The 27,597-nt window shown below is 40.4% G+C and overlaps 1 protein-coding gene across 1 annotated transcript in view; it reads right to left on the bottom strand.

Annotated features, from left to right (window-relative positions):
* Nucleotides 1–1,279: 1,279 nt before the first annotated feature.
* Nucleotides 1,280–27,597, bottom strand: part of CASR (calcium sensing receptor) — a 79,095-nt gene continuing 52,777 nt past the window's right edge. The window contains exons 5-6 of the mRNA XM_001371530.4: nt 7,593–7,716; nt 1,280–3,655 (exon numbers count right to left, since the gene is read on the bottom strand). Coding sequence (XP_001371567.1) covers nt 2,181–3,655; nt 7,593–7,716 — 1,599 coding nt within the window. The 3' untranslated portion in view covers nt 1,280–2,180. The remainder of the gene's footprint in view (nt 3,656–7,592; nt 7,717–27,597) is intronic.

The following is a 27,597-nucleotide window of genomic DNA, read 5'->3' as shown; positions in this document are numbered from 1 at the left end:
AGAAAGACCAAAAAGGAGTCCTTGCTGTCACAGAACTAACAGTCTAACAGGAAAGGCAACATGCAAACAACTATGTACAAACAATATGTAGACAGATTAAATTGGAGATAACTAGCAGAGGGAAGGCACTAGTACTGAGGTGGTTTGAGAAAGGCTTCTTGAAGAAGGTGGGATTTCAGATGAGACTTGAAGGAAGCAGAGAAGTCAAGAAAGAATTGAAGGTGAGGAAGGAGAGCACCCCAGGCATGCAAATACTCAATCAGGAGATGGAGTGCTTTGTTGAAGGGGGGAAAAGAGAATTGCAGAGTATATGAGAGAGATTAATATGTAAGAGGACTGGAAAGTTGGAAAAGGGCAAATCGGTCAACAAACATTTTTCAAGTACCTACTACATGCTATGCTCTATGGTAAGTGCTGGAGATTTTTTAAAAAGGTAAAAACAAAAGCAACTATAACAAAAACAACCCAAGTGCTGTTCTCAGAGTATGCATCCTCATATGTGAGACAACACGTGAATAGCTAGGTCCATAAAAAAGATAGAGAAATTAGATGAACATAATCTGAAAAGGGAAGACATTAAAGTTGGGATACTAGGAAAGATCTCTTACAGAAGCCGGAATTTGAGCTGTTTAAATAATTTGCCCAACATCAAACAACTGTGGGGCAATGGAGGGCATCAAACTTTAAATCACTGGGCCCAATGTGAAAATCCTGTCAGAATCATTTCTATCCTGTGTGACCCTGGCAAACTAAAGCCTCATCAAACCTCAGTTTCCCCATCTGTAAAATGAAGGAATGGGACTGGAGGAGTTCTCATATCCCTTCTAGCTCTAGATCTCTAACTGTATGGTACATGTGTCTATGAATCCAGTGTGTTTCCAACCATCCTATCCTGCCTTCTAGATCTATCCCTTCCATCCTCAAAAGTGTATGCTAGTATTTACTACTGAAAATGAAGGAGAGGTCGAGAGAGAACTATATTAATGTTCTATAAGCAAGATTGTGAAAACATTCATTTTATGTTCTCCCCTATACCCCACAGGATATGAAAATAGAAACAGCTCTTGAAGGCAAAGGCTACAAGAAGCAAGCTTAATCATGAATGCATGCTCATTGAATTTACATCTGGAGATGTTTCTCCTTCTAAAAACCAATCGTAGTGTCATAACCCATCCTGGACATATGTAGTACAAAGGGTTGCTGGCCATCGTTTAAGACTTTCCAAATTAGCAGCAGGAAGGAGGAGATCCTATGTCACATAATTTTATAAATAAGAAGAAGCATTCATATATGCTTTATTTCAAGCATGGAAAATACTTTACATGGCTAGGCTATTCATTGGCATTGTGCCTTTCAGTCATTTTCCTTGGGTCATGTCACACCTAAAATCCCGAGTTCACCGTCATCTAAGGCTGTCAGTTTCCTCCCAGGATACATAGTTAACACATGCCATTTAATACACCCCTCCACAGACACACATACACCACAGAGGAGAAGGAGGAGGAAATTCAATGTTTTGTTGGTTATCCCCTATTGGCCCTGTGGTGGCTTAGAGTAGAAATACAGAATCTAGTTGTCAAAAGAAGCAGGAATATATCCCACAATTCCAGAACTGGAAGAGACCTTGGAGGCCGCTTGGGCCAACCTGGGTCAGAACCAGAATCTCCTGCATAATATCCCTGCCAAGTGGTCAGTCAGAAATCCAGCCTCTGCTTGAAGACCTCAAGTGCTAGCAATCCCAGCACTGTCCAAAGCAGCCCACTCCACTTCTGGACAGCTCTAAATTTGGGGAGCTCCAACCCTACCAGGCACCCAGCATCATGAAAAAGCAGTATCAGTGTTCTGACTAAACCCCCAAAAGAGCATGACTTTTATTTTTTTAAGTTGCCAATCCTGGCAACTTCAATGATTCAATCTAAGTTCGGGACTATAAAAACGTTAGTCTTATATCTACGAGGCTTTCCTTCCATCTCCAGAGTGAAAGAGAAATCTATGGACGATAATGCACTATAGTTTCCTCCAAACATTAGTGTCTTATATCTACTTGGTTCACCTTCCATCTCCAGAGAGAAAGAGGTATCTATGGACAACAACACACTCTAGTTTCTTCTCACAGTTAGACGTTATATTTGAGTGAGGCTGTCGCTTGGAATCCTTTCTGGATCAGCCTCTGTCTCTCTTTAGGAATGAAGTTTCTTTTCTGTGATGGCACTGCCCCCGCCGCTGATGATAAAACCCCTTGAGTTGGATACCACAAGGGCTGGCGACATTTCTTCAGGGATCTGGGACTCTGACTGGCTATCACCCACCACAGACTCATTTGAGCCTGAGTCCCCGCTGCCCAGTCCTGCTCCTCCCTCGCTGCTCTGAAGAGGAAGTAGGGCTTGGCGCCGTGCCAGGCTGTCGCCACTATTCTGGGCCTCTAGGGAGTTCTGCTGTTTGGCCACCTTGTGCGCCGTGGCGTTCTTCTGGGGTTCATCAAAGCTCAGGGAAAAGGTGACCGTCCCGCTGCCAAAGATCACTTTTTGCTTACAGCGGTGTTGCTGCTGTGGCCGCTGCGGCTGTGGGGTCAAGGGTTGTTGTTGCTGCTGCTCTTTCTCTCTCTCAGGCTGCGGGAAGGGGTCCTCGGAGTTACTCTTGCTACTCATGGAAGAGGATGGGGTTGACCCCGTGGAGCCCCCAAGGCTGTTGGAGCGCTTCCTGGAGACGTTGCTTCGGCGCAAGGTGGCCCGGGCTGCCACCTTGAAAGCGTGGGCTGCCGTGCTACAGCGCACTTCCTCGATGGTATTCCGAGAGGGCTTGAAGAGGATGATGTAGACTTTATTGAAAAAGATGCAGGCCAGTAAGCCAAAGCTGGCAGCCAGGATAGCAATCACCTCCACAGCAGAGACAAACTTGCCATAGGTGCTGGCATAAGCCGGGATGAAGGAGATCCAGACGATGAAGAAGATGAGCATGCTGAAGGTGATGAACTTGGCTTCGTTGAAGTTCTCGGGCAGCTTCCTGGACTTGAATGCAAAGAAGAAGCAGATGGCAGCCAGAAGGCAGGTATAGCCAATCAAGAAGCCCAGGGCCATAAGGGAACCTTCATGGCAAGTGATAAAGATGATTTCATCTTCTAGCTCATAGTTCCGGTAGCTGGAAGGGGGAGCATTGTAGAGCCAAATGACACATATGACAATCTGCATGAATGTGCAGAGGAAAACAAGGAGAAACTGGAGGTTGAGGCCCCACCACTTACGGTGGAGGCTGGTGGGAATTTTGGCCTCAAACACCAAGAGGATCCGATTGGTTTTCACCAAGATGCAAGAGATGCATAGCACAAAGCTGATTCCAAAGGCTGGCTGGCGCAGACAGCATGTCCAGTCCTGGGGCTCACCAATGAAGAACAAAGAGCTGGAAAAACAGCAAAGCAAGGAAAAGAGAAGGAGGTAGGAGAGTTCCCTGTTGGTTGCCTTGACAATGGGTGTATTTCGGAACTTGATGAAGACTCCCAGTACAAAAGATGTTAGGAAGATACCCAGAACTGCAAAAAGGGTGAGGGCAATTCCAAATGGCTCTGTCCAAGAAAGAAATTCAATCTGCTTAGCAATGCAGGAAGTATGATTTTCATTGGACCAGGAGTCATCGGGACACTTGTCACAAGCACTTGCATCTGTAAAACACCATTAGATATAATTAATTTGCAGCATAGAATACATGACTTTACTGGACTGGGGATGTCCTTGGAACATTAAGGATTTGGAGGTAACACCTGAGTTTTTTAAGGGAAATCTTGGCACTTATTTACCTTGGATCAAATGTTGGGGTATGAAGAAATTCTAGATAGTGAGCTCCTGGCAAGAGTGTGTTATTTTTTTATAATGCACTGGAAAATTTTATTTCTGTGTTTTTTTTTTATTATATTTTCTTTTTCAATCAGCAAAAATCTGTTTTCTCTCTTACAGGCTAACCCCTTCCCTCACCCCCCCAACTGAGAATAGAAGAAAAACAAAGCCCTTATTACAAGCAAAACACCTATTTCACATTGTCTATGTCCAAGAAACATGTGTCTTATATCTGTACTTTGTATTCTTTATCTCTACGTGAGGATGTATGTATTTCATCATGAGTTTTCTGAAATTGTGCTTTATCATTGTGCTGATCAGAGTCTCAGTTTCTTTCAGTTGTTGGTCTTTACTGTATTGTTGTCTGTATAAATTGCTCCCTTAAAATAAACTTATTCAAATGAAAAGAAAATAAATAAATTGTTCTCTTAGTTCTCATCACTTCAAAATGCAACTGTTTGTACAGATCTCCCAAGGTTTCTCTAAAGCCATCCCCTTCATTCTTTCTTATAGCACAATAGTATTCTATTACATTTATATACCATAACTTATTCAGACATTTCCTAACTTACGGACATCCCCTCTACACCCCATACTCAAAAAAAAAAAATAAGCTATAAATATCTTTGTACACTTTTAGTCAGTTTGTTTTGCTTAGGACTCATCATTAAACTATCCTTCCTCTATTTTTTCCTTCCCTTATTCCTTGCTGATTGAAATGTATTTCTATACTTACCTATGTGTCTGGGCATGTGTGTATTTTTCCCTCCTTTGACTAGTTTAGATAACAGTGAAGTTGAAGTGTTCCAAGTTTCTCTGCAGCTCTTGACTTTTCATCAGAAATGCTTGGAAGTCCTCTATTTTATTAAATGTTCATTTCTCCCCTGTAGCTTTATACTCAGTTTTTCAGGGTAAATTATTCTTGGCCATAAGCCTATATTTTTTGCCACCTAGCATATTTCATTCCAAGTTATCCATTCCCTTATTGGGGGGGGCTACTAAATCATGTGTGATTTTTTTATTATTGCTTCTTGGTATTTCACTTCTTTCATGTCATTTGTAGTATTTTTTTTTTCTTTGACTTAGAATCTCTGGACTTCGGCTATGATGTCCCTAAAAGTTTTTATTTGGGGCTTTTTCCACCCTAGGAAGCAATTAACTAATCTTCATATTTTCCTATTTATCCTCTGCTTCTAAAAGATCAGTTTTCTTTTAAGATTTCTTGAAATAGGATATCTAGGCTCTATTTTTGGTCATGGAACATCCCTAAATTTTTTCTCTTCGATTTGCCTTCCAAACTAGGTTGTTTTTTTTTTTTTAAGTATGAAATATCTTAGAGTTTGTTCTTTTTTGCTCAGTCTTGACTTTATTTGAATGTTTCTCATTCTACAAATGATTAAAGGTCCAGAGATAGAGGTCCAGAGGGGCTGAGTAATTTGTCCAAGATCACACAGCTAGTCAATGTTCTGAGTCAGGATTTGAAACCAAGTCTTCAGTTACAAATGGACTTAACAGAATTTTCATCTGATCTGTGGAATCTTTGTCAAACCATGTTTAATGATATTTCAATATTTCTAAAGATTGATGATGTCACTAATGCAAAATGCTTCTCTTATGGACCTTAGTACATGGTTTCATGGGTTTCTGTGGATCCACCCCAATAAAAAATCACCTTGTGGACAACCTTCTGGTGATGAACTTCTCCACTCTTAGACTGGTTGGTCTTTGAGTGACAGTTGGTCACCTGGCCCATACTCAAAGCCTTTGCATCTTGGTAGAACCTTCCAGAATTCATAGTAAGTATTTAATAAATGCTGAATTGAAATGAAAGTTGAACTGAATCACACAGGTTGGTGTGAGGTGAAACCTCTTTACCCAATTCCTAGAGGAAGGGAGTGGCTAGGCAATAATATGTTGCTAATACTGTCTATCCATGCAGTTTCCATCCTACTGATTATTATAATCAGATGTAGTCATTAGGATTTGCCCTGGAGATAAGCGTCCACGAGAGCTGAGTGAGTGATTCACCACTTTGAGGTATGAAAGTGGCTGGATTTCTAAGTAGAGATAAGAATATGATCTCTACTTTGTATTCCTCCTTGGGCTGGTCTGTTGGCTTAGCCTAGCCAAAGATGGGGAAACAGGGGTGGGACCACATGGGAGCACTGGTTTAAAACTAGAAATCTAGTTAGACTGGGTGGAAGTAAATATGGAGCAAAGAGGGGAGGACTGGATTCAACAGTATCAGCTCAGGTCACGTAGCCACAAGCCATGGATGGCGGAAAGTGAGGTAGCTCAAGACAGCTGATTTACTTGGGGAGCTCTGGACCTGGAAACAGGAGTACCTAGTTTCAAATTCTGCATGACACTTACTAGCTGTGTTAGAGTCTGGGCAAGGTACTTAGCCCCCACCCCTTAGTATCTTCATTTGTTTAGAGTGAGACGCTTGGATTTAATGACTTCCAAGGTCCCCACCACCTCTAAAGCTATGAATTTGGGATATTATAATACCACAAAGAGAACATCCCTTTCCACATGCTGAGAGCCGAAGAGGCAGATTTCAGAGGACTGTACACAGGAATTCAGGCCAGTCAAATCTATAGCAAATCTAACTAGAATTTGCAGGAGACTACACTGAGAAGAAAATTAGTTTAAAAAAAAACAAAAACTAGGGTACTTTTAAGTGTAGGGATTATCTCACAAATCTTTATGTCTTTTAATGGCATGTCTCGGAACACATTTCTCCCCACTCTCCTTCCCCAACTCTGAGAACAATAAACAAACCCACCCTACCTTGGAAAGAGGCTGCTGGTCAATCACTTTATGACTCTGATCACCCTCTCTGAGGCTGACTTCCCTGACCAGAACACCCTCCTTGGCTTTTACTTGTCTGTTCATGGTGTCTCATCCTATTAGAATGGAAGCTCTCTGAAGACAGGGACTGTCTTACTTTTTTGAATTTCTATCCTCAGAGCTTAATGCAGTTCTGCATCTATTAAGTACTTAATGAATGCCTTTTTATTCATTCATCCAAATACACAGTAGTCACTTACTATGTATTTGGTGAATCAATGAGTCAGAGTACTGTTCTACCAAAAACTTATCATGGTATAGTAGACCACCTCAATTTGCATCATTCTATGTATTTTTTTTCCTGGTATTGTACTGCTCTTATAATAATTTTTGTCAGTTGGTTTAGTTGAGTCTGACTCTTCATCACCCCATTTGGAGTTTTCTTGGCAGAGATAGTTGAGAGGTTTGCCATTCCCTCTCCAATTCATTTCACAGATGAGGAACTGAGGCAAACAGAGTTAAGTGACTTGCCCAGGGTCACATAGCTAGTAAGTGAGGTCACATGTGAACTCAGGTCTTCCTGACTCCAAGTCTAGTGCTTTATCCACTATGCCACTACTTTACTTCATAATAATGAAAGCTAACATTTATGTAGCACCTTAAAGTTTATGGAAAACAAAGCAGGTTGGTCTTGGAGTCAGGAAGACTTGAGTTCAAGTTCTGCTTTTGATACGTGCTAGTTGTTTGACCATGGGCAAGTCACAACTTTTTAGAGATCCCAGGCAATTCTCTAAGGTTGTAAATTGCTGAGATGGATAGATGGAGGGTGCTTATACAACTCAAGAGTTCTTAGTGGATGAAGTGAAAGTCAAAACAATTCCACCCTAGGAATGGACATCATTTCACCATGCTGGTCCCTGAGGCAAGCCCCAGAGAGCTTTCAGCCTATAGGACAACATTCTGTTCTCTTACCTGTTTCATCACTGTACTCGCCATCAGGGCATTCCACACATTCAAAGCAACAGGTAGGCTCCCCCTCAATGATGCCTTTCCTGGTTCCTGCCAGACAGTCTCTGCTGCAGTTGGAGAATGGCACCTTTAGGATGAAAGAAAAAAATGAATTGCATTAGGCCAGAAAGGGCTCTGGCACTGTTTTAATTAAAAACTTTTTTTCTAATGTCTATCCTAGACTTTATTTAAATTTTTAAACATTTTTCAATGAATAATAATCTGTTTCTTTCCTGTCCGTGTCTTTCCCTCCACCACTAAAAACATGCACTCAGGCATGCATGCACCTGTGCTTGTATGCACACACACACACACACTTTGGTCCTGATTTTATGAACACATGGGATGAGAGAGAATTGATTTAGGAGTGGAATTGTATTGTATTGTTCTAAGAGAAATGGGGAGAGAGAAGTAAAATGGGGTAAATTATATCACATAAAGAGGCTTGGGGGAATAGTATTGCAGTGGAAGGTAGGATGAGGGTGGTGACAGATAATTTTTACACCTTATTCTCATTGGAATTGGCTCAGAGAGGGAAGAACAGCCAGATTCATGGGGATATAGAATCCTATCTTACCCTCTACAGAAGTAGAAGGGGAAGAAGAAAGGGAGTTGTGGGGAGGGAAGGGGAGTAATATAAGGGAGGGAGAATTTGGGGAGGTGATTAAAAAGAATGGAGATGCATCAAAATATGGTCAAGGAACTCACCTCACTTTGTGTTATTCCATGTATTTTTTTCTGGTACTGTACTGTCATAATAATATTTGTTGTTCAGTCATTTCAATTGTGTCCACCTCTTTATGATCTCATTTGGGATTTTCTTGGCAAAGACACTGGAATGGTTTGCTATTCTTTCTCCAGCTCATTTTACAGATGAGAAAAGTAAGGTAAATGGGATTAAATTTGCCCAGAGTCAGACAGTTAGTGTCTGAGGCCAGATTTGAACTCAGGAAGATGCATTCCTGACTTTGGGTCCAGCAGACTATCCACTGGACCATCTACCTGCCCAAAAAGGATGATAGAGGTCATCTAATCTACCACTCATTTTACAAATGAACAAATTGAAGCTCAATGACATAGTAAACATTAGAGCCAAGATTCGAACATCTTTTCTTTATAAATCTAGTGCTAGTCACGCCTCTGGACTTTGGTTTCTCTGTTTCTGAAATCAAGTGCGGGGATATTGATGGATATTCTTTACGCTAGTTGTATAGCCAGTTCTGCTCAGTGATCTCAAAGGTACTTAGAGCTAAAAGAACAAATAAAAACCCTTGATTCCACAAACATAAAATCAGAGAAATGCTGTCTACACAATATGTTTGGATTTAAGAAAAGCATTTGAAAAAATCTTACATGGTTGCCTTGTGGATAAGATGGAGAAATCTGGACTGAATGACAAAAAAAAAAGGAGTTGGAACTGGATGAATGTACTTTCCCAAATATTGAAGATTAATAGGCTGAACAGGAGGGAAACCTCCAGAGGTATATTTCAGAGCTCTATTCTCAGTTCTGTTTGTTTCTTATCCATTGAACAAGGTCACAGAGGGCATTCCTATCAAATTTATTGCAAATACAAAATTGGAAGGGATTGCTAAAAGGTGGAGCTGAAATTGGGATAAGAAGCTATAGAAAAGGGGCAGCTGGGTAGCTCAGTGGATTGAGAGCCAGGCCTAGAGACAGAAGGTCCTAGATTCAAATCTGGCCTCAGACACTTCTCAGCTGTGTGACCTTGGACAAGTCACTTGACCCCCATTGCCTAGCCCTTACCACTCTTCTGCCTTGGAGCCAATCCATAGTATTGACTCCAAGACAGTAGGTAAGGGTTTTTAAAAAAAGAAGCTATGGAAAGTTAGGTGGGATAAATCTTAAAAGATGAGATTTGGATTTGGGTTAACAAAAATCTATTTCCTTAGAATAGGATAGAGAACATGTGGCTTAATAGTAACTCACATCAAAAAGGCTTGGCAATTTTGGCTGAAACAAATGCAGTGAGCCAATCTTTGACTGAAATGCCTGCCAAAAAAACACACATGATTTATGCTACATTCGTGGAAAGAGGGAGCTCATAGCATCTTTCTATTCTCTCCTGGTCTCACCACAAATAATAATCATTATCATCAACGACAGCAGAAACTTACATCTGTGTGTCGTTTTAAAGTTTGTGGAGGCTATTCAGACTTCATTTCATTTGAAGAGGGTTAAGTGACTTGCCCAGGGTCACACAGGTAGGAAGTGTCTGAGCTAGATTTGAATTCAGGTTTTTCTGACTTCAGGTCTGGTGCTCTATCCACTGTGCCATCTAGCTGCCCCTGTCATCCAGGACCCAGAGTAAATGATTGGAAATAGACTCTTTATCAAGAGGCTGGTCACTTGGTGATGACTTTCACCAGCCATAGTAACTAAAGAAACCTGTGCTCTGTATTGGTTGAAAGAGCTCCAACACTGATGAAATCATGTGTCATTGAAGTATTAGGGAGTTAGTGTGGTTCAGTTCAAAATACGCAGGATTTGAAGCCAGATAACTGTGGCTCAAATGACAGGACCTTCAGTAAGTCACATAACATCTCTGGGGCTGAATTTTTTCCTCTTGAAAATGAGGGGGTTTCAACCATTCTGAAGGGCAATTTGAAACTCTGCCCAAAGGGTGCTAAAAGATTATCTGCCCTTTGATCCAGTCATAGCACTGCTGGGTTTGTGCCCCAAAGAGATAACAAGGAAAAAGACATGTCCAAGAATATTCATCACTGCGCTCTTTGTGGTGGCCAAAAATTGGAAAATGAAGGGATGCCCTTCAATTGGGCTGAACAAATTGAGGTATCTGTTGGTGATGGAATACTATTGTGCTCAAAGGAATAATGAAGTGGAGGAATTCCATGGAGACTGGAAAGACCTCCAGGAAGTGATGCAGAGCGAAAGGAGCAGAACCAGGAGAACATTGTACACAGAGAATGATACACTGTGGTACAATCGAATGTAATGAACTTCTCCATTAGTGGCAGTGCAGTGATCCTGAACAACTTGGAGTGACATATGAGAAAGATGCTATCCACATCCAGAGAAAGAACTGTGGGAGCAGAAACACAGAAGAAAAACAACTGCTTGATCACATGGGTTGAGGGGACATGGCTGGGGATGTAGACTCAAAATGAACATCCTAGTGCAAACAACAACATGGAAATAGGCTCTGATCAAGGACACGAGTAATACCCAATGAAATTGCGTGTGTTGGCTGCAGAAAGGGTGAGTGAAGGGGAGGGAGGGAAATAAAGTGATTATTGTAACCAATAAATAAATAAATGAAAAAAGCAACAACAAAAAAAATAAAAAAATAAAAACAAACTGTATATGATAGAAGGTCAGTTTCTCATGTAACAAAAAAAAAAATTAGACTGTGTGCATTTGGAGCTCACATTAATTATGGTTTAAGTATACTTTTTTCTTTTGATTAAGTTTAGAAGATTTATTTCTTGCTATCCATCTCCAGGGAAAGAACTGCTGGAGTTGGGGAAGTAGATCAAAGCATACTATCTTTCACATCAGTGTATTTATGGTTTTATGTGGGGGTTTGGGTTCAACAATGACCAATATGGAAGTGGGTTTTGCATGCCAATACAAGTATAGCCCAGATAAAATTGCTTACCATCTCCGAGTGGGGGGGAGGAAAGGGAAGGAGGGAAATGGTTTGGATTTTACAATTTTGGAAAACATATATCGAAAATTATATTACATATAATTTGGAAAATAAAATATTTTTGAATTTTAAAAAATTAAGAGAGTACCTTAGATTAAAAAAAAAAGACATTCCAATTTGCCAAGTCAGTAGTGAGTCCCTTGCTTTCTGAATAAGAGTCTTATTTCTTTTAAAATGTCACCACAGACTATACCCCAAATGTCACTAAACCGTGCATACCTTTGTCCTTGGTGATACTGTAAGGATAAGTGATATGAGATAGAGAAAAATACATGGATTGTCTTTAAGAGGAAAGGAAGAGAATTTAGACACAAACCCTGGGAGAAGATTCTGGAAGGAGAGGAGGATCATGGGAGTTTACTGAGTTTAACAGTCATGCCTGATCTGCTTTTCCTCTGAGCTGGTAAGGAGGATCTTTGCTCTGGCATCCCCTGGGAAAAGACTAATCTTGTGGAAAGATTAGGAAATTCCTGGGTTGGAGAACTTCCTTGGAGGAGACCTGCCTTTCCCTGAAGTACAGAGATCAACCTGTCTGAGATCAACTGTCACAGATCAACTTGGTTAAGGTAAACCCAAGGGTTTTGTCACCTGGAACTTACCTCTGTGAGTTCTTCCTCCTTAGCCTTTTGGAGATAATCCATACTATTTAGGTTAAGTAGAATAGTCATACAGGTTTGGTTTAGATAAGATCCAGGAGCTGATAGGTAAGACCTACAGAAGAAACCCAGAGCAACCTCTCTCCAGTTGTGTAGGAGTTGGGTGGAGTCTAGATCTTGTGGTGTTAGGACCTTGCCTATCATTTTCCTTTACTCTAATTAGCAGAATAAACTTGTTTTCTATAGCCCAAGGGGTTTGTGCTTTACTGGCCCTGGGGAGGTCCTTAGGTGGGTGTTTCCCATAACCCATCCATCTAGGTCCTTCCCAAACAATCTATCTCCTTTTGGACATAAGTTTCTCTTTCAATACCACTAGCAGGCCTATACTACATAGGGAGTATATATAAAAATATTGATGGTAGCTTTTTATAATTTCAAAAACCTAGAAATTAATGGGGCACCCATTAATTTAAAAATAGCTAAACCAATTATAATATGTCTATATAATGGAATACTATTATGCTATAAGAAATGATAAAGAAGATGATTTCAGAAAACCTGAGAAGACTTGTATGAACTGATTCAGTGAAGTGAGCAGAACTAGGAAAACAATTTATACTATAACATCGTAAAAGCAAACAACACTGAACATTTAGAACTCTGACCAACACATTGGTCAACCCTGACTCTGGAGGACCAGTGATGGAGAATAATTTCCCCTTCCTGATGGAGAGGTGATGGACTTAAAATGAAGATGAGACATAGATTTTTGGACATGGTCAGTGTGGATATTTATTTTGCTTGACAACGTGTATTTGTTTTGTTTGACTATTGCATATTTGTTAACAAGAATTTTTTCTTTTTCAATTTTTTTTTCAGCTGAGTTCTGAGAGGTAAAGAACTGCTTATTAATGAAAAAAATGGCAAAAACATTCATCATACATGCTTACATAAAAAACATATTTTCTTCCCATTTAGACAATCTACAACCTATGTTCTAGTCTCTTGCCCTTCTTTAATAGCTGCTAGAAAGCGTTTCTACACCCCTAAAGCATCACCAACTCTTTAAATAAGATGTGTGCTCCAAGCATGAGGATTTTATAAAAATAATAACAATCATAGTAATAACAAATACTGAGCACACACAACATTGGAACCAAATTGTATTACATAGTCTATATATTACTGTTAAAGGATATTGCTCAGTAAAAAGGACAGATGGGAATTCTTTTTTCTACAGCTATAGAGTTTTATATCTAGCACTCCTGAGACTCAAAAAGGTGATAATCCACACTACATCAACATTATGGCTTCAGAGAATTTTAGGTCTGGGAAGGGCCTGCGGGATGATTCTCCATTTTAGCATCACATGATTTGGGACTTGAGGTAGTAAAATGCTTACTGACAAGAATTTGAGGAAATGGAAAGTTATAAATTTTATCCAAGGTTGTTATCACAGAATGAACTCATTCAGCCCTGAAGCACAACATATTCACTCTGTGCCCCAAGTGGGTAATGAGCCCTGCACATGAGGCGTTTTAATGCTACAACAGCTCTCGTAAATTTAAGTATCATTCTTATCCTCTGGTGGCTGCAGGAATGCTATAGCTGCTTGGGTATTTTGACCACACATCTGTCAGACTAGTCAGCTCTCAGTTGTCTAAGACATTAACTCCATTCCCATCTCCCCACCTCCATCCAAATAGCTTGTCGTGTGCTGGGCATCTCATCATGTACCTGGTGTTTTTACAAAGATGTCATGGCCAATGGGGTGTGAAGGCAATGGTACATCCCTCTGGGTATATTTCCTTAGGACCCACAGAAACAAGACATGCAAGGTTCGGATACAGGTCCCTTAGCACTGTCCATGCATAAAAAATTGATTTTGATGGATCTAAGATCACAGCACGGAGGGAATTCCATCTAGTAGCACAAATTGCAACCTTTTAACCTTTTCGTTCTGTGCATTTTTATACACATGTTTTCATAAATACCCCCAAGGAGGCATGGCTTTTTTATGCAAACATGACCAATGGAAATCTAAGGTATAGAAAGCAAACAAATTGGACAAGCATTCAGAAAAGTGGTTTGTTTTTTACTTCTTTCTCTAAATAAGTGTTCACTTATGGGAGAAAAAACCCAACAGAACAAAAACCTCTTTCACCTAATATAGGTTATCCTGATCTCTTTGGTCTACTCTATCTCCATAGCCACGAATACTAGATTCATGGTCAGAAAGTTTCTGCCATCTTTGGGAATGGTCCAACTTCCCTGCATTGAGACCACTGTCAAAGCTAGTAATTACCAACCATTTAGAGAAGGCTGCATTATTAAATCTCTTATCACTGGACTTACCCTTGAATATATAATTTAACTGCTAATTCTCTTACCGTACCTTTAACCAATGACCAACAGACTTCCTTTGTTGCTGAAGGAACTAAAACTCGAGAAGCTTTCAAAAGTCCTAAGAATGTTAGAGCTACATAGAAAAATTCTCCTTTAAGAGAATAATAAGAGAATTGGTAAAGGTAGTTTCATTGCTTATCAGTATTTATTAAACACTATGTGTCAGACATTGTGCTAAGTCCTGGAGATACAAAGAAAGGCAAAAAAAAAGGTCCTACTTTCAAGAGATCTCATATTCTAATTGCAAAGACAACCTACAAACAACTATGTACAAATACAACATATACAGTCGATATGGTGGGTAATTGTGTCCCCAAGGGCACAAAAACAAAAACATAGCTTCATGGGACTTTTAATTACATAGCTTCTAGTTTATGATTAATATAAACAAATATATACATACATACATACACTTGAGGAGATGAAGTAGAGCAATTCAGTAGACAACTTGTCAAGATCTTCCAAATTATATCAACAAGTTTCCTAATACTAAGGGATTAATAATTAATAAGGAATTAATGATTTCTTAATAACAATGAACTATTAACAAGGAACTAACAATTAATTATTCCTTAATAATGAAAAATTTATAAGGAATTAATAATCACTAAGGAATTAAAGATTCCTTGGTAATGAACAAATAATAAGGAATTAATAATTAATAAGGAATTAATAAGGAATAATGGTTCCTTAATAATAAAGAATCTGTTAGTTGTTAATAACAACAAAAAATCAATAAGGAATGGATAAACATCTTAATACTAAGGAATTAATCATTCCTTCATTAAATTGTTGATCATCAATATTATATCAATGAGTTATTGATGGTTCCTTAATAATTAATTAATAATAAGGAATTAATAATTAATAAGGAATTCATTATTCCTTAAAAATTAACCATTCAAAAGGAGTTAATAAATATCTTTATGCTAAGGAATGTATTATTCCTTAATAAAATTAACCATTATAAGGATTAATAACAAATAATGAATGAATGATTCCTCAATAATTCATAATGAATCAATTATTTCTTAATAATAATGAATAATTAATAAGGAATTAAGAAATGTCTTAATATTAAGGAACTCCACAGTAAAAGTAAACTAGATGAGGGCAGCTGGGTGGCTCAGTGGATTGAGAGGCATATCTAGAGACTGGAGGTCCTGGAGGTCCTAGATTCAAATCTGACCTCAGACACTTCCTAGCTGTGTGACCCTGGGCAAGTCACTTAACCTCCATTGCCTAGCCCTTACCACTCTTCTGTCTCTTCTGCCCTGGAACTAATACTCAGTGTTAATTCTAAGATGGAAGGCAATGGCTTAAAAAAAAATTAACTAGGATGATGACCAGAAAAGTTAGAAATTATGAGTCAGGTTCAAGCAGTGAGAAGCCAAAGACTTCTGTGTAATTCCAGTGCCTTCCCTCTGTTGATGACTTCCTATTTATCCTGCATATAGCTTGCTTTGTCCATATTTATTTGCATACCATCCCTACTGTTGTTTGGTAAGCTCCTTGAGGGCAGGGACTGGTTTTTACCTCCTTTTGCATGACCACTGCTCCACCTCGGAGAGTTGTAGCAATAGTAAAATTCACTACAGAGCCATCTCAATGCCATGGAAGCGTCACAAGCAGCATTATTATTTGGGAGGAAAGTCAAGAATTGATTCCTAAAGAATTTTAAAATGAGTAAATGGATAAAGACTATAATCGGGCAATAAGTGAAAGCTAATAGAAACAGATCCCCACTTCACCCCAATTTTCAGAAGTTTCAATTATGACATGAGCATTTTAGGGGAACAGGATTTGGACCTAAATTCTGTGAGGCAAGAATGGAGAAGCAGAAAACGCTTATAATCACTGCCGTCAGGAAGGAGTGAAAGAACGGACTCATTTAGCAAGCTATTACCAAACCACAGCAAACCACCTGAACAAGAAGGCGAGGAGAATGAACATCCTACAGGCTCTGTGAAGGAAGGTCCTAGGAACAATGGCAGAGCAGGACTAGGCATCTGGTAACGTCTCTTCCTTTCTAAGCGAGGACAATATGCTTTATGGCATTCAGCTAGAGGGACTAAGAGGTTAAACGGAAATGTCCAGGACGTTTGCATTTTGTGTTAATGCTAGAAGGTCAGTATGTAACTCACTGCTCAGTTATCAGATTTGTCCTCATTCAGAGGGTCCCGGGGTGGAGAGAGCCTCAGAGGGCAGCCCATTCCATTCATTCCCCAAGAGTATCACACTTCTTGACCACTTGACCTAGTGAACTAGTTGAGGCCAGCTGGGTGGCTCAGTGGATTGAGAGGCATACCTAGAGGCTGGAGGTCCTGGGTTCAAATCTGACTGGGAGAGGAAAGCTACTCTCTCCCAAGGCAGCCCACTCCATTTTTCCATAGCTTTAATTATCAGCAAGATTCTGCTTGTGTCAGGCTAGAATCTCCTTCCCATGCATTATTTTTGATTCTGAAAACAAACTTGAACCCTTGCCCTCCAGCCAACCCTGCAAATATTTGAATATGTCTAAATGGTGTTCCCTAATTCAGGCTTCTCTTCTTCCCCCCAAACATCTTAAACTTGCTAAAGCCCTGCTGGGTGTGATCTCCCGTCCTTCCCCCAGCCTGATAGCCTTTCCAGGTGTTATCCATCATCCTAACTACAGGGACATAATGCCTCTGACTTTGTCCTCTTTAAAATGGAAAACTCTTCGTCTCTGTTTCTGAAGGAAAGCACACCTGTTTTCTCCCTTTCGTTGCCCAGTGGCGGTGTGCAAGAAGACATCTGCCTAACTGGAACCATCTGGTATAGGGCCAGGAGGGGAACAGACACCCTCTCCTACACAAAGCAGGCCCAGGTTCCAATTAGCTGTGCCCCAAGAAAACCAAACCTGATAAAGGTCCAAGTACTCCCACGTGTGCTTGGTGTTTCCTCCCACCTAAGTTTTATCGTAACAAATATTGCCGTATTCCTCGTATTCATGCTCCCGTTGCCTAGCATGGTGCCTGATGCATAGTAGGTGCTTGTTAATGTTTATTGATTAATGGATCGTTTGATTTATAAAGAGATTTTAAAAAAGACTTGAGTGAGGCAGCATGGTATAATGGGAAAAGCACTGGGTCTGTAGTCGGGAGATACTTGTATGAGTTGGACAAGCAGCTTTTGTTCTTGAGGCTTAGCTTTCCTCTTTTTTCAGTTGGGAGCAAAATTGTTTTCACTACCTACCTCACAGACTTGCTACAAGGAAAGTGTTTTGGAAACAGTAAAAGTGTGTGTGTGTGTGTGTGTGTGTGTGTGTGTGTGTGTGTGTGTGTGTGTGTGTGTGTGTATCACTCATCTTCTGAAAGAAACCTTTCCCAATCCTACTTAAACTTAGTGCTTTCATTCTGAGACTATTCTCAACTGATCGAGTCTATATCTTATTTGTGGGCAGCTAGATGATATAGTGGGTAGAACACTGGAGTCAGGAAGAACTGGGTTCAAATCTGGCTTCAGACCCTCCTGGCCCTGGGCAAGTCACTTAACGTCTGCCTGACAAAAGGACCCACTGGATCCATTAGAAAGCAATCACTGGACTTGCCAAGTGACAAGCCTCAAGTCCTTGCCAAGAAAACCCCATGGATAGCTCTGGTCCACGGGATCACAGAGAGTCAGACACTACCGCATAACGAAATGAAACAATCTCTACTCTCAAAGAGTTTATGTACCTGGTAATGACTTTTTAAGTGCCTACTACACGCCAGATTCCAGGCGAGGTAATGAGAGCGCAAGGACAAAACCAACAACAGACTCTTTCCCCTTTCTTTAGCGGGGATACAACATGTAAATAAGTAGACCTGATGATAGAGCACTAATAACTAACTATGGGGATAAAAAAAGACTTCCTCTGGAAGATGACAGAGTCTTGTAGAAAGTAGGTATTTTAATGGCGATGATATCATCACCCTTTTAAATTAAGATTATGTGTTCTCTGTCATTAAAAGTTATTTTTAAGCTCTTGCAAATTTTATAGATCCTATAATGAATGGTGGTGAGGTTTTTCCATGGACAGTTTTAGAGTGAAGCTTATTTGAATGTATGAAAACCCAGATTTGTTTAAAAATAGGGATGACTCTTTATTTTATATTATAGAAAATTTATATTTTAATGGGAAAATTTTAACCATGGGACTACAACTGGTTGGAGGAAGAGGCTCAACATTCCTTGCAGCTCAATAGTTTATTCAAGACAGCTTAAGATGTATTCAATAGCAAATAATCAAATTCTCATTAAGAATGAACATTGCAGGAGGCAGCTGGGTAGCTCAGTGGATTGATAGCCAGCCTTGTAGTCTGGAGGTCCTGGGTTCAAATGTGGCCTCAGACACTTCCCAGCTGTGTGACCCTGGGCAAGTCACTTGACCCCCATTGCCTAGCCCTTACCACTCTTCTGCCTTGGAGCCAATGCACAGTATTAATTCTAAGATGGAAGGTAAGGGCTTAAAAAAAAAAGAATGGACATTGCCATAGGTGTGTGCTGATGCTGTTTGCTCTGGACCACTCCATGACCTACAGATCCTCTCATCATAGGATCCTGTATTTAGAACCAGAAGGGGTTTACAAATGAGAAAGATGAGGTTATGTGACTTGCCTAGGCATCTGAACGCAGGTGCTCCTGAAGTTAGGTGCAACACCTCATTCACTCCACTAAGCTGCCCCTTATCTTCCAGAAGACAAAGAGGCTCGGAGAGGCTGCAACCTCCTCAGGCTCCCATAATAAGCCAGTGGCAGAGCCAGCCTTAAAACTCAGGTCCTGAGACCGTCAAGTTGGGGCTCTTTTAAGGAAATATATCGACACGACAAAGGTGTCGCCAGTACTTCTAGCAATGACTAGACCAATGTTTGGGTGGGATGTTTTCAAATCTCTGGGACGAGTTTGGCTTACCTGTTGCTCCCACTATCTTGTGGGGATACCCTAAGTTCAGGGAAGCATCTATTCACTGAACCCACAGAATAGTGATGGCATTGGCTTTTATTAACATACAGAGGCTAAAGTTTGGGGAAGGAGGATGTAAAGGAATGGCTAGAATGACTGAAGAATATAATATTCATAATCATAGTGAGTATCGTCTAGAATTTACATAAGCATTTGCTATCTTTTAGGCCCTGTGGGATAAATAAAATAGACAAATTTTAGTTGTTTTAGTCATTTTGCAGTCATTTGCATTTGTGACTCTATTTCAGAAGTTTTTTTTTTCTCATTGGCTGAGCCCTTTTTATTCTGATATTCCTCATTTCTTTTTTTTTAATTATATTTTATTTTGATCATTTCCAAGCATTATTCATTAAAGACATAGATCATTTTCTTTTCCTCCCCCCACCCCCCATTATTTCAGAAGTTTTTGACCAAGATACTGAAATAGTTTGCTACTTCCTCCTCCAGTTCATTTTATAGAGGAGTAACTGAGGCAAAGAGGGATAAGTGATTTGCCCATAGTCATGTCTAGTAAGTGTCTGAGGCCAGATTTGAACTCAAGAAGATGACTCCAGGTCCAGTACTCTATCCACTGGACCACCTAGCTTCCTGAGTGGGTTGCTGTTTACTTCTCCAGTAGAATGAGGCAAATAGAGTTAAGTGACAAATAGTTTGCAAATAGTACCTCACAACAACACTTTGAGATAGATGCTATCATTATCCCCATTTTATAGATGCAGAAACTGAGAAAGGCAGAGGTTAATTGACTTGCCCAGGGTCACATATCTAGTGAATGTCCAAAGTCAGATTTGAATTCTAGTCTTCCTGACTCTAAGCCCAGGGATCTATCCTCTGTGCCACTTGGAATATTCATGAGCATAGCTCCAGAATCCCAAGGATTTCTAATAGCTTCTTTGTTTATATTTATGTGGTATAATGCATTTACTTAAGAGATGGCATAATGGAGTGGATAGAGGTCCGGGCTAGGAATGAATAAGTTCAATCCTGCCTCATTGGTTAGGTTAACCTCTCCTAAGCCTCAGCTTCCTTATTTGTAAAATGGGGATAAAGATACTGAAACGTCAGTCTCACAGGGTTGCTATGAAGCTCAAATGAGATAATGTAATCAAAGCATTTTGAAAACATAAAGCATTGTAACAGTATAGGTTAGTATTGTTATTCACGGGCACTGTAGGTTTTGTTTAGCCTGGAGCATTCAGCCTTGTCTATGTCAGTAGATAATTATATATCCCCTAATGCCACTGGTCTATTGCATAGATGGAGCTGCCTTCTGGGAGCTTAATTGCCCAGGACCAGCCAAAAGGGCCTCAGTGGGTACCAGTGAAGAGAACATGGACTTGTCTCCTTGTGTGCTGTACATCTGAAGGCCCATTTAGCCAGTGGGTTTTGTGTTACTTAGAGGCTTTGGAATTAGCTTAAGATGGAGATGACTTTTTTTCATCTTCCTTGAAGTACTAAACCCAAAGGACATCAGGTCTGGAGGCTGAAGCAGCCAAAGATTCTTGTAACTACCCATTCCTCAAAGAATTCATTAATGAGTCAAAAAGGGGAACATTTATTCTAGTTTGTTTAAACACATTTGTCTGCCAACACAGCATTCAGAGATGTATCACCCACAATTGGAGATTATTTTCAATATTCAAATTTTATTATGTGTGTCACAAAAAGGGTCAACGCAATTATATTCACCAGGTATTAATTAAGTGGGCAGCTAATAACTATCAAATTTATTAAATGGTGCTTCGGATAGAGCATAGGGCCTGGAGCCAGGAAGACTCATCTTCCTAAGTTCAAATTTGGCCCAGATACTTATTAACTATGTGTTCCTGGGCAAGTCACTTAACCCTGTTGGGGTCAGTTTCCTCATCTGTCAAATGAGTTAGAAAAGAAAATGGCAAAACACTCTAATATCTTTGCCAAGAAAACCCCAAATGGAGCCACAAAGGGTCAGACATAACTAAAAGATGACCCAATAACATTTATTGAACACCTATTATGTACATCACAAGAACATGTTGACAGCAATTTAGCCTCCTGAGAGAACATACCAAATATGAATCTAATGTGAGTATCCTCAGAATCATAAGTAGGCTAAGACAACAGAGGACTAGAAAATGCAGGGAGTGAAGACATTTAACTCCTTTGCCAGAGTTGAAGGAAATGAAAGGAATCGAATATTAGCTGAAAATAAGGGGGAAATGAGGTTTACTTCCAAGTAGCTGTAAGAGAAGGGATCCTTCTGTTCCATAAAGAAATTCCCAGGCTATCCCTCCTATCAGTTCCCTAGGACTTCTCCTTCCATGAAGACTAGGCTTTCTCTCTATTATCTACCCTCTTCAGGGACAGAAGGCATTCTTTCAGAAAAGGCTTTCCTTCCTTCCTTCCTTCCTTCCTTCCTTCCTTCCTTCCTTCCTTCCTTCCTTCCTTCCTTCCTTCCTTCCTTCCTTCCTTCTTCCTTCTTCCTTCTTTCCTTCCTTCCTTCCTTCCTTCCTTCCTTCCTTCCTTCCTTCCTTCCTTCCTTCCTTCCTTCCTTCCTTCCTTCCTTCCTTCCTTCCTTCCTTCCTTCCTTCTTCCTTCTTCCTTCTTTCTTCTTTCCTTCCTTCTTTCCTTCCTTCCTTCCTGCTTCTTTCTCATCTGTTTACCTACCTACCTCCAGTGTTTGGCGGTGAAATTTGCTTTCTGGTAGGAGCAAAAGGGCACAGGACTTGTGAGTTGGATTAGATTATTTCTAAGGTCCCTTTAAACTCAGAGATTCCATCTCCTGAGGCACTGTCATAACTAACGTTTCCTTGTATTCAATTGAATTTTTCTTAAATATTTGATTTCTTTCCACATCATGAAATACAAAGTTAATTTCAGGGCACTTTTGTATTGCTTAATTCCAGATATCAACACTGCTAGTTATGGCTCTGAGTAAAATGTTTCTTCAGGCCAGGAATGAAGGGCTTATTTCCTAAACAGAGCAGAGCTGTGAATCTAAATCACTGACAGTCTGTGTGATGGAACTGGCCTTCATCTAAGAAAATGACTGTGTCTAAAATTCCAGATGTATTTAAAAGAGATATTGAAAATAACTAGAGATTCTCTGATAATTATGGCTGTTGGTTTTCTGGGCAAGCCAAATCATTTTTCTAGGCCTGTATTTTTTCACTGGAAAATGATGGATTGGTTTGGATATACACTAAGACATCGTGCATGATCTTTTAAACTCATGTAGTAAGATAATGGAGAAGTTAGTATTTAATCTAAGCTTTGCACTTCCACAAACACCTAGTGCTGAGCTAGACAAACAGTTTTGTTGTTATTGTTGAGTTGTTTCAGTTGTGTATGACTCTTTGAGACCTCCATTAGGGTTTTCTTGACAAAGATACTAGAGTGGTTTGCCGCTTTCTGCTCCAGTTCATTTTTCAGATGAGGAAATAGGCCAACAGGGTTGTGATTTGCCCAGGGTCCCACAGCTAGTAGGTATCTGAGGCCAGATTTGAAGTCAGGAAGGTGAGTCTTCCTTGACTCCAGACTCAGGACTCTATCCCTGCACCAGTGCTTACAGTAGGAACTTAATAAATGTCTGTTGAACAGAAAAAGGAAAATACTCTGATGCATGCAGTTTTTAAAAGATTTTGAAATCAAATGTGTTTTTATATGTAACTGTATCCCTCAGAAATGAAGCAGCCACTCAAGAAATATTGTTGTCCTGTGGTACAATCGAAGGTAATGGACTCCTCCACTAGGGACAATGCAATGTCCCTGAACAATCTGCAGGGATCTAAAAAACACGATAAACTGTGGGAGTAAAAATACCGATGAAAAGCAACTGCTTGACTACAGGGGTGGAGGGGATATGACTGAGGAGAGACTCTAAATGAACACTATAATGCAAATTCCAACAACAGGGAAATGGGTTCGAATCAAGGACACATGTGAAACCCAGTGGAATCGCACGTTAGCTAGGGGAGGGGGAGGGGAGGAAAAGAAAATGATTTTTGTTTCCAATGAATAATGTTTGGAAATGACCAAATAAAATAATGTTTTTAAAAAAAATAATGTTGTCATTTTGAATCTCCAGATTCTACCCTAGACTTCCATCTCCATTTTAAGCTGCAACTGATGTGTAATAATACTGAAGTAATGATTTTGAGAGGTCTTCTATAATCACAGCTAACATTTTAAAAAGTATCTTGAAACTTTATATATGTTATCTTCTTTACAACTCTGAGAAGTCAATACTACATAGATATTATCTCAATTTTACAGGTGAGGAAACTGAGGTTCAGAAAGAATTACCTGGAGTCTCATGGCTAGGTATGTTTCAGGGGTAGAATTTGAACTCAGGTCTCCTTGAGTTCAGATTTAGCACCCTATCCATCATGCCATCTTGCCTCTAGAATTTTTTTGTTGTGTTGTTGTTAAAGTCGTGTCTGAGGTTTCCTTGGCAAAGATACTGGAGTGATTTTCCATTTCCTTCTCCAGCTCATTTTACAGATGGGCAAACAGGGTTAAGTGACCTGCCTTCCTTACCTCCTTCCTCCACTCCTATTACATGTTGTACCCTAGACAGAGAAACAGGATGACCATATTATAAGAAAAGAAACTGAAGACCAGAGGGATTAATGGGCGCAGGGCTAGCTAGTGCAGATGTGGAAATCAAACTCAGACCTATGATTCATTCTCAAGTCACACAGCCAGTAAGTGTCTGAGACCAGATTTGGACGCAGGAAAATGAGTCTTCCTGACTCCGGGCCCAATACTCTATCCATTGCACCACCTAGCTCCCTTAGCTTCTAGAATACTCGAAGCAGAGTCTTTAAAATGCTTTTCTGAATGAACACGAGCACTGAAGACATTTCTACTGCTTTTTCGATCTCTAACACTAAGAAAAGGTCATGTGCTGTCTGATACAAATGTTGGATAATGCCCTATTTTTGTGAGGATAACATTGAATACCAATATAACATACAAGAAAAATTTGTAACATAGAGAGATGTGGTCTTTGGTGTTCCCAATGCTTGCACCAGAATAAGCTAATTGAGGGCGCTGCTGAAGGAGTAATATACTCAGGGTCAGAGGACATTAGTTTGATTCCTGGCAATGCCATTTACTAATTTATAATCTTGGGCAAATCACCTTCCTACTCTGTGCCTCCCTCTCATCATCTGTAAAATGGGAATAGTAATGTTTGAACTAAGGGCAGCTAGGTGGCACTGGTCCTGGCACCAGCAACACTCATCTTCCTGAATTCAAATCTGGCCTCGGACACTTACTAGCTGGGTGACCCCAGGAAAGTCACTTAATACTATTGACGTCAGTCTCATCTGACAAAGAGCTGGAGAAGAAAATGGCAAACCACTTCAGTCTCTTTGCCAAGAAAACCTCACGGACAAATCCAAGGGGTCACAAAGAATTGGACATGACTGAGCAACAGGAATGTCATGAGGAAAATACTTTAGAGGATGTAATATGCTACCGAAATGTTGGCCAAGTTCATGGACCCCAGGCTAAGAACCACCGATCTAATCCAACTTCCCAACCAATGCGGTCATTCCTTCTATAATATCCATGATAGATAATCATCCACCCAGCGTCTGCATCTAGCTACAAGGAGTCATTTCGTCTGGGAGTCAACCTATTCCATTATCGGAATGACTTATAGAAAAGAATTCTCTACCCAGTAATGCAATATAATCCTGAAGGCCAGCGGGTTCCCATAAGACCTCGCAAAGGTGAAATGCATAACTCCTTCATCCAAGAGCTCTCATGGAAGTGCGACTGACACCTAATCAGCTCTTAATGTAAAAAAACTGGTCTCTTTATTGAGCTGAAATCTGCCTCTCTAGAATCCCTCTTATTAGTCCCAATTCTGCCCTCTGGAGCTAAGCGGGTTAAGTCTGATGCCCTCTCCACATGACTGCCCTTCAGCTATGAGAAGACAGTGATCAAGTATGTTCTGGGTAAGAAGAAAAGGTCTAGAAAGCCATAGCTGATAAAATAGTGGCATTTGCATGCTACTTTGTTCCAGGTATGCACATATGCAGTGGCACAATGTAGCTGTCATCTTTGTAAAGAATACTGCAGGAGACAAGCTGGGTGGCTCAGTGGATTGAGAGCCAGGGGTAAAAACAGGAGATCCTGGGTTCAAATCCGGCCTCAGACACTTCCTGGCTGTATGACCCTGGGCAAGTCATTTAACCCCCATTTCCTAGTCCTTACTGATTTTCTGCCTTAGAACCAATACACAGTATTGATTCTAAGATGGAAGGTAAGGGTTAAAAAAAAATGATACTGCAAGTACCTTGATTCAAGGTTAGTAACAATAAACTCTCCTAATCCATTTATGTGATTGAGAGTGGGTCTCCTTGGGTCACCCAGGTTAGAAGTAACATAACCACTCAGAGGCCTGACCTGTGACTGACCAAATTTAATTACTAACCACAGAAGCTTTAACCTGCTCTGTTTTTGATCTGACCTGGTTCTCCCCGCTTTAGTCACCCTGCCCCCAGGGGGTTATCACATTGGGACTGGGCTTATTGCAGATGCTGGGTTTAACTGGGTTTTGCCACTGTAGCTTAGAACTCCAAAGCTCAAGTGAATTATCCAGTTACACCTCTTCCCCTCCCTCCCATCCCAAGAGGAGTGTGTCATCATGCCTGCCAAAGGAACTGGAAGTTTGCCATTTCGTCCTCTGCTATACACTAGGACGGGCAGGTAGGGGGCATGGTGGACAGAATGCTTGGCATTGAGTCAGGAAGGCTCCTCTTCTGAGTTCAAATCCAGCCTCAAACACTTTTTGTGAACCCTGAGCAAGTCTCTTTATCCTGTTTGCCTCAGTTTACTCATCTATAAAGTGAACTGGAGAAAGAAATGTCAAAACCGTCCAGTATCTTTGCCAAGAAAACCCTAAATGGGGTCAGATCAGACAGGGCTGAGATGACTGAATAGCAACAAGAACCTCAGCCCCAAGTACAGGACTTGGTATGTAATGTAGTAAGTACTTACTCGATGCTTTTTTTATTCATTCAGTGTTCTGGCCAAATTAACCCACTTCCTGATTCCCATACTTGACTAATCTCTTGCCTCAGCAAGCTCTGAAACCAACCCCTCCTCCTTCTTACCCAGGGTCACATAGCCAGGGAGTATCTGAGGTCAGATTTGAACTGAGGATCTCTGCCTTCAAGTCTGGCTCTAGCATTCTTACTATCACTAAAGACTTCACTAAAACCTTCACTCTAACATATGACTTGACCTCTCACAAAACAAATGTGTTGAGGAGTATAATTTTCTAGCATTAAAAATATGCATTCATAGAAAAGAATAATAAAACACATCCTTTCTTGCCTTCTTCCTCTACTCTACTACATGTTGTGCCTTAGATGGAAAAACATGAGGATCATATTACAAGAACCTGAACATTAGTGTGGTTAATGGGCACAATGCTAGTAAGTGGTAAAATCAAACTCAAGTCTAATGTCTCTTTCTTCTTTTCCTCTCCCTTAAAACCCTTACCTTCTATCTTGCAATCAATGTTAAGTACTGGTTCCAAGGTAGAAGAATGATAAGGGCTAGGTAATAGGAGTTAAGTGACTTGCCCAGGGTCACGCAGCCAGGAAGTGTTTAAGGTCAAATCTGAACCCAGGATCTCTGTCTTCAAGCCTGGCTCTCAATCCACTGAGCCACCTAGCTGTCCCCAGTGATATTCTCTGGATGGGAATAAAGGATTCTGATGCTGAGATATAATTAGGTGGGGGAACCTCAAGAAGAGTTACCTTCATCCTTAAATCATATTTGCCAAATCTGGCCTCAGACACTTCCCAGCTGGGTGACCCTGGGCAAGTCACTTCCCCCCCATTGCCTAGTCCTTACCACTCTTCTGCCTTGGAACCAATACACAGTATTGATTCCAAGATGGAAGGTGAGGGGTTAAAAAAATCATATTTGCATTTGAATCCAGGAGTTAGATCTTGAGAGAATTTATAACTTTGATACCTGGATGATTTTGTGACCTGATTGACAAGAGCAGTCCCTCCTACAATAGGCTACCAATCCATCCATGCCCTCTCCGCCTGTGAGCCTTGATATCACAGAAATGCAAATAGAGCATGCTGGGCTAACCTAGTGCTTCCCTTGGGCTACAGGACCAGCCTGCTTCCTTCCCTGGATCTGTCTCTCCAATAAGAAGCATCTTTGACCTGGTGCAGAGCATGCTGGGCTTAGAGCTAGCATTCACTGAGATCATTTGAATAGCTTTTGACAAAGAATAGGCTTTTAATAAATGTTAATTGACTGCCATATAACTTCAAACATGTTAGCTAACCTC

Source organism: Monodelphis domestica, chromosome 4 (assembly GCF_027887165.1).
Source record: "Monodelphis domestica isolate mMonDom1 chromosome 4, mMonDom1.pri, whole genome shotgun sequence".
NCBI classification, from domain to species: domain Eukaryota; kingdom Metazoa; phylum Chordata; class Mammalia; order Didelphimorphia; family Didelphidae; genus Monodelphis; species Monodelphis domestica.
Note: the sequence above shows the minus strand (reverse complement) of the source record. Positions and strands in the feature narration are given on the sequence as shown.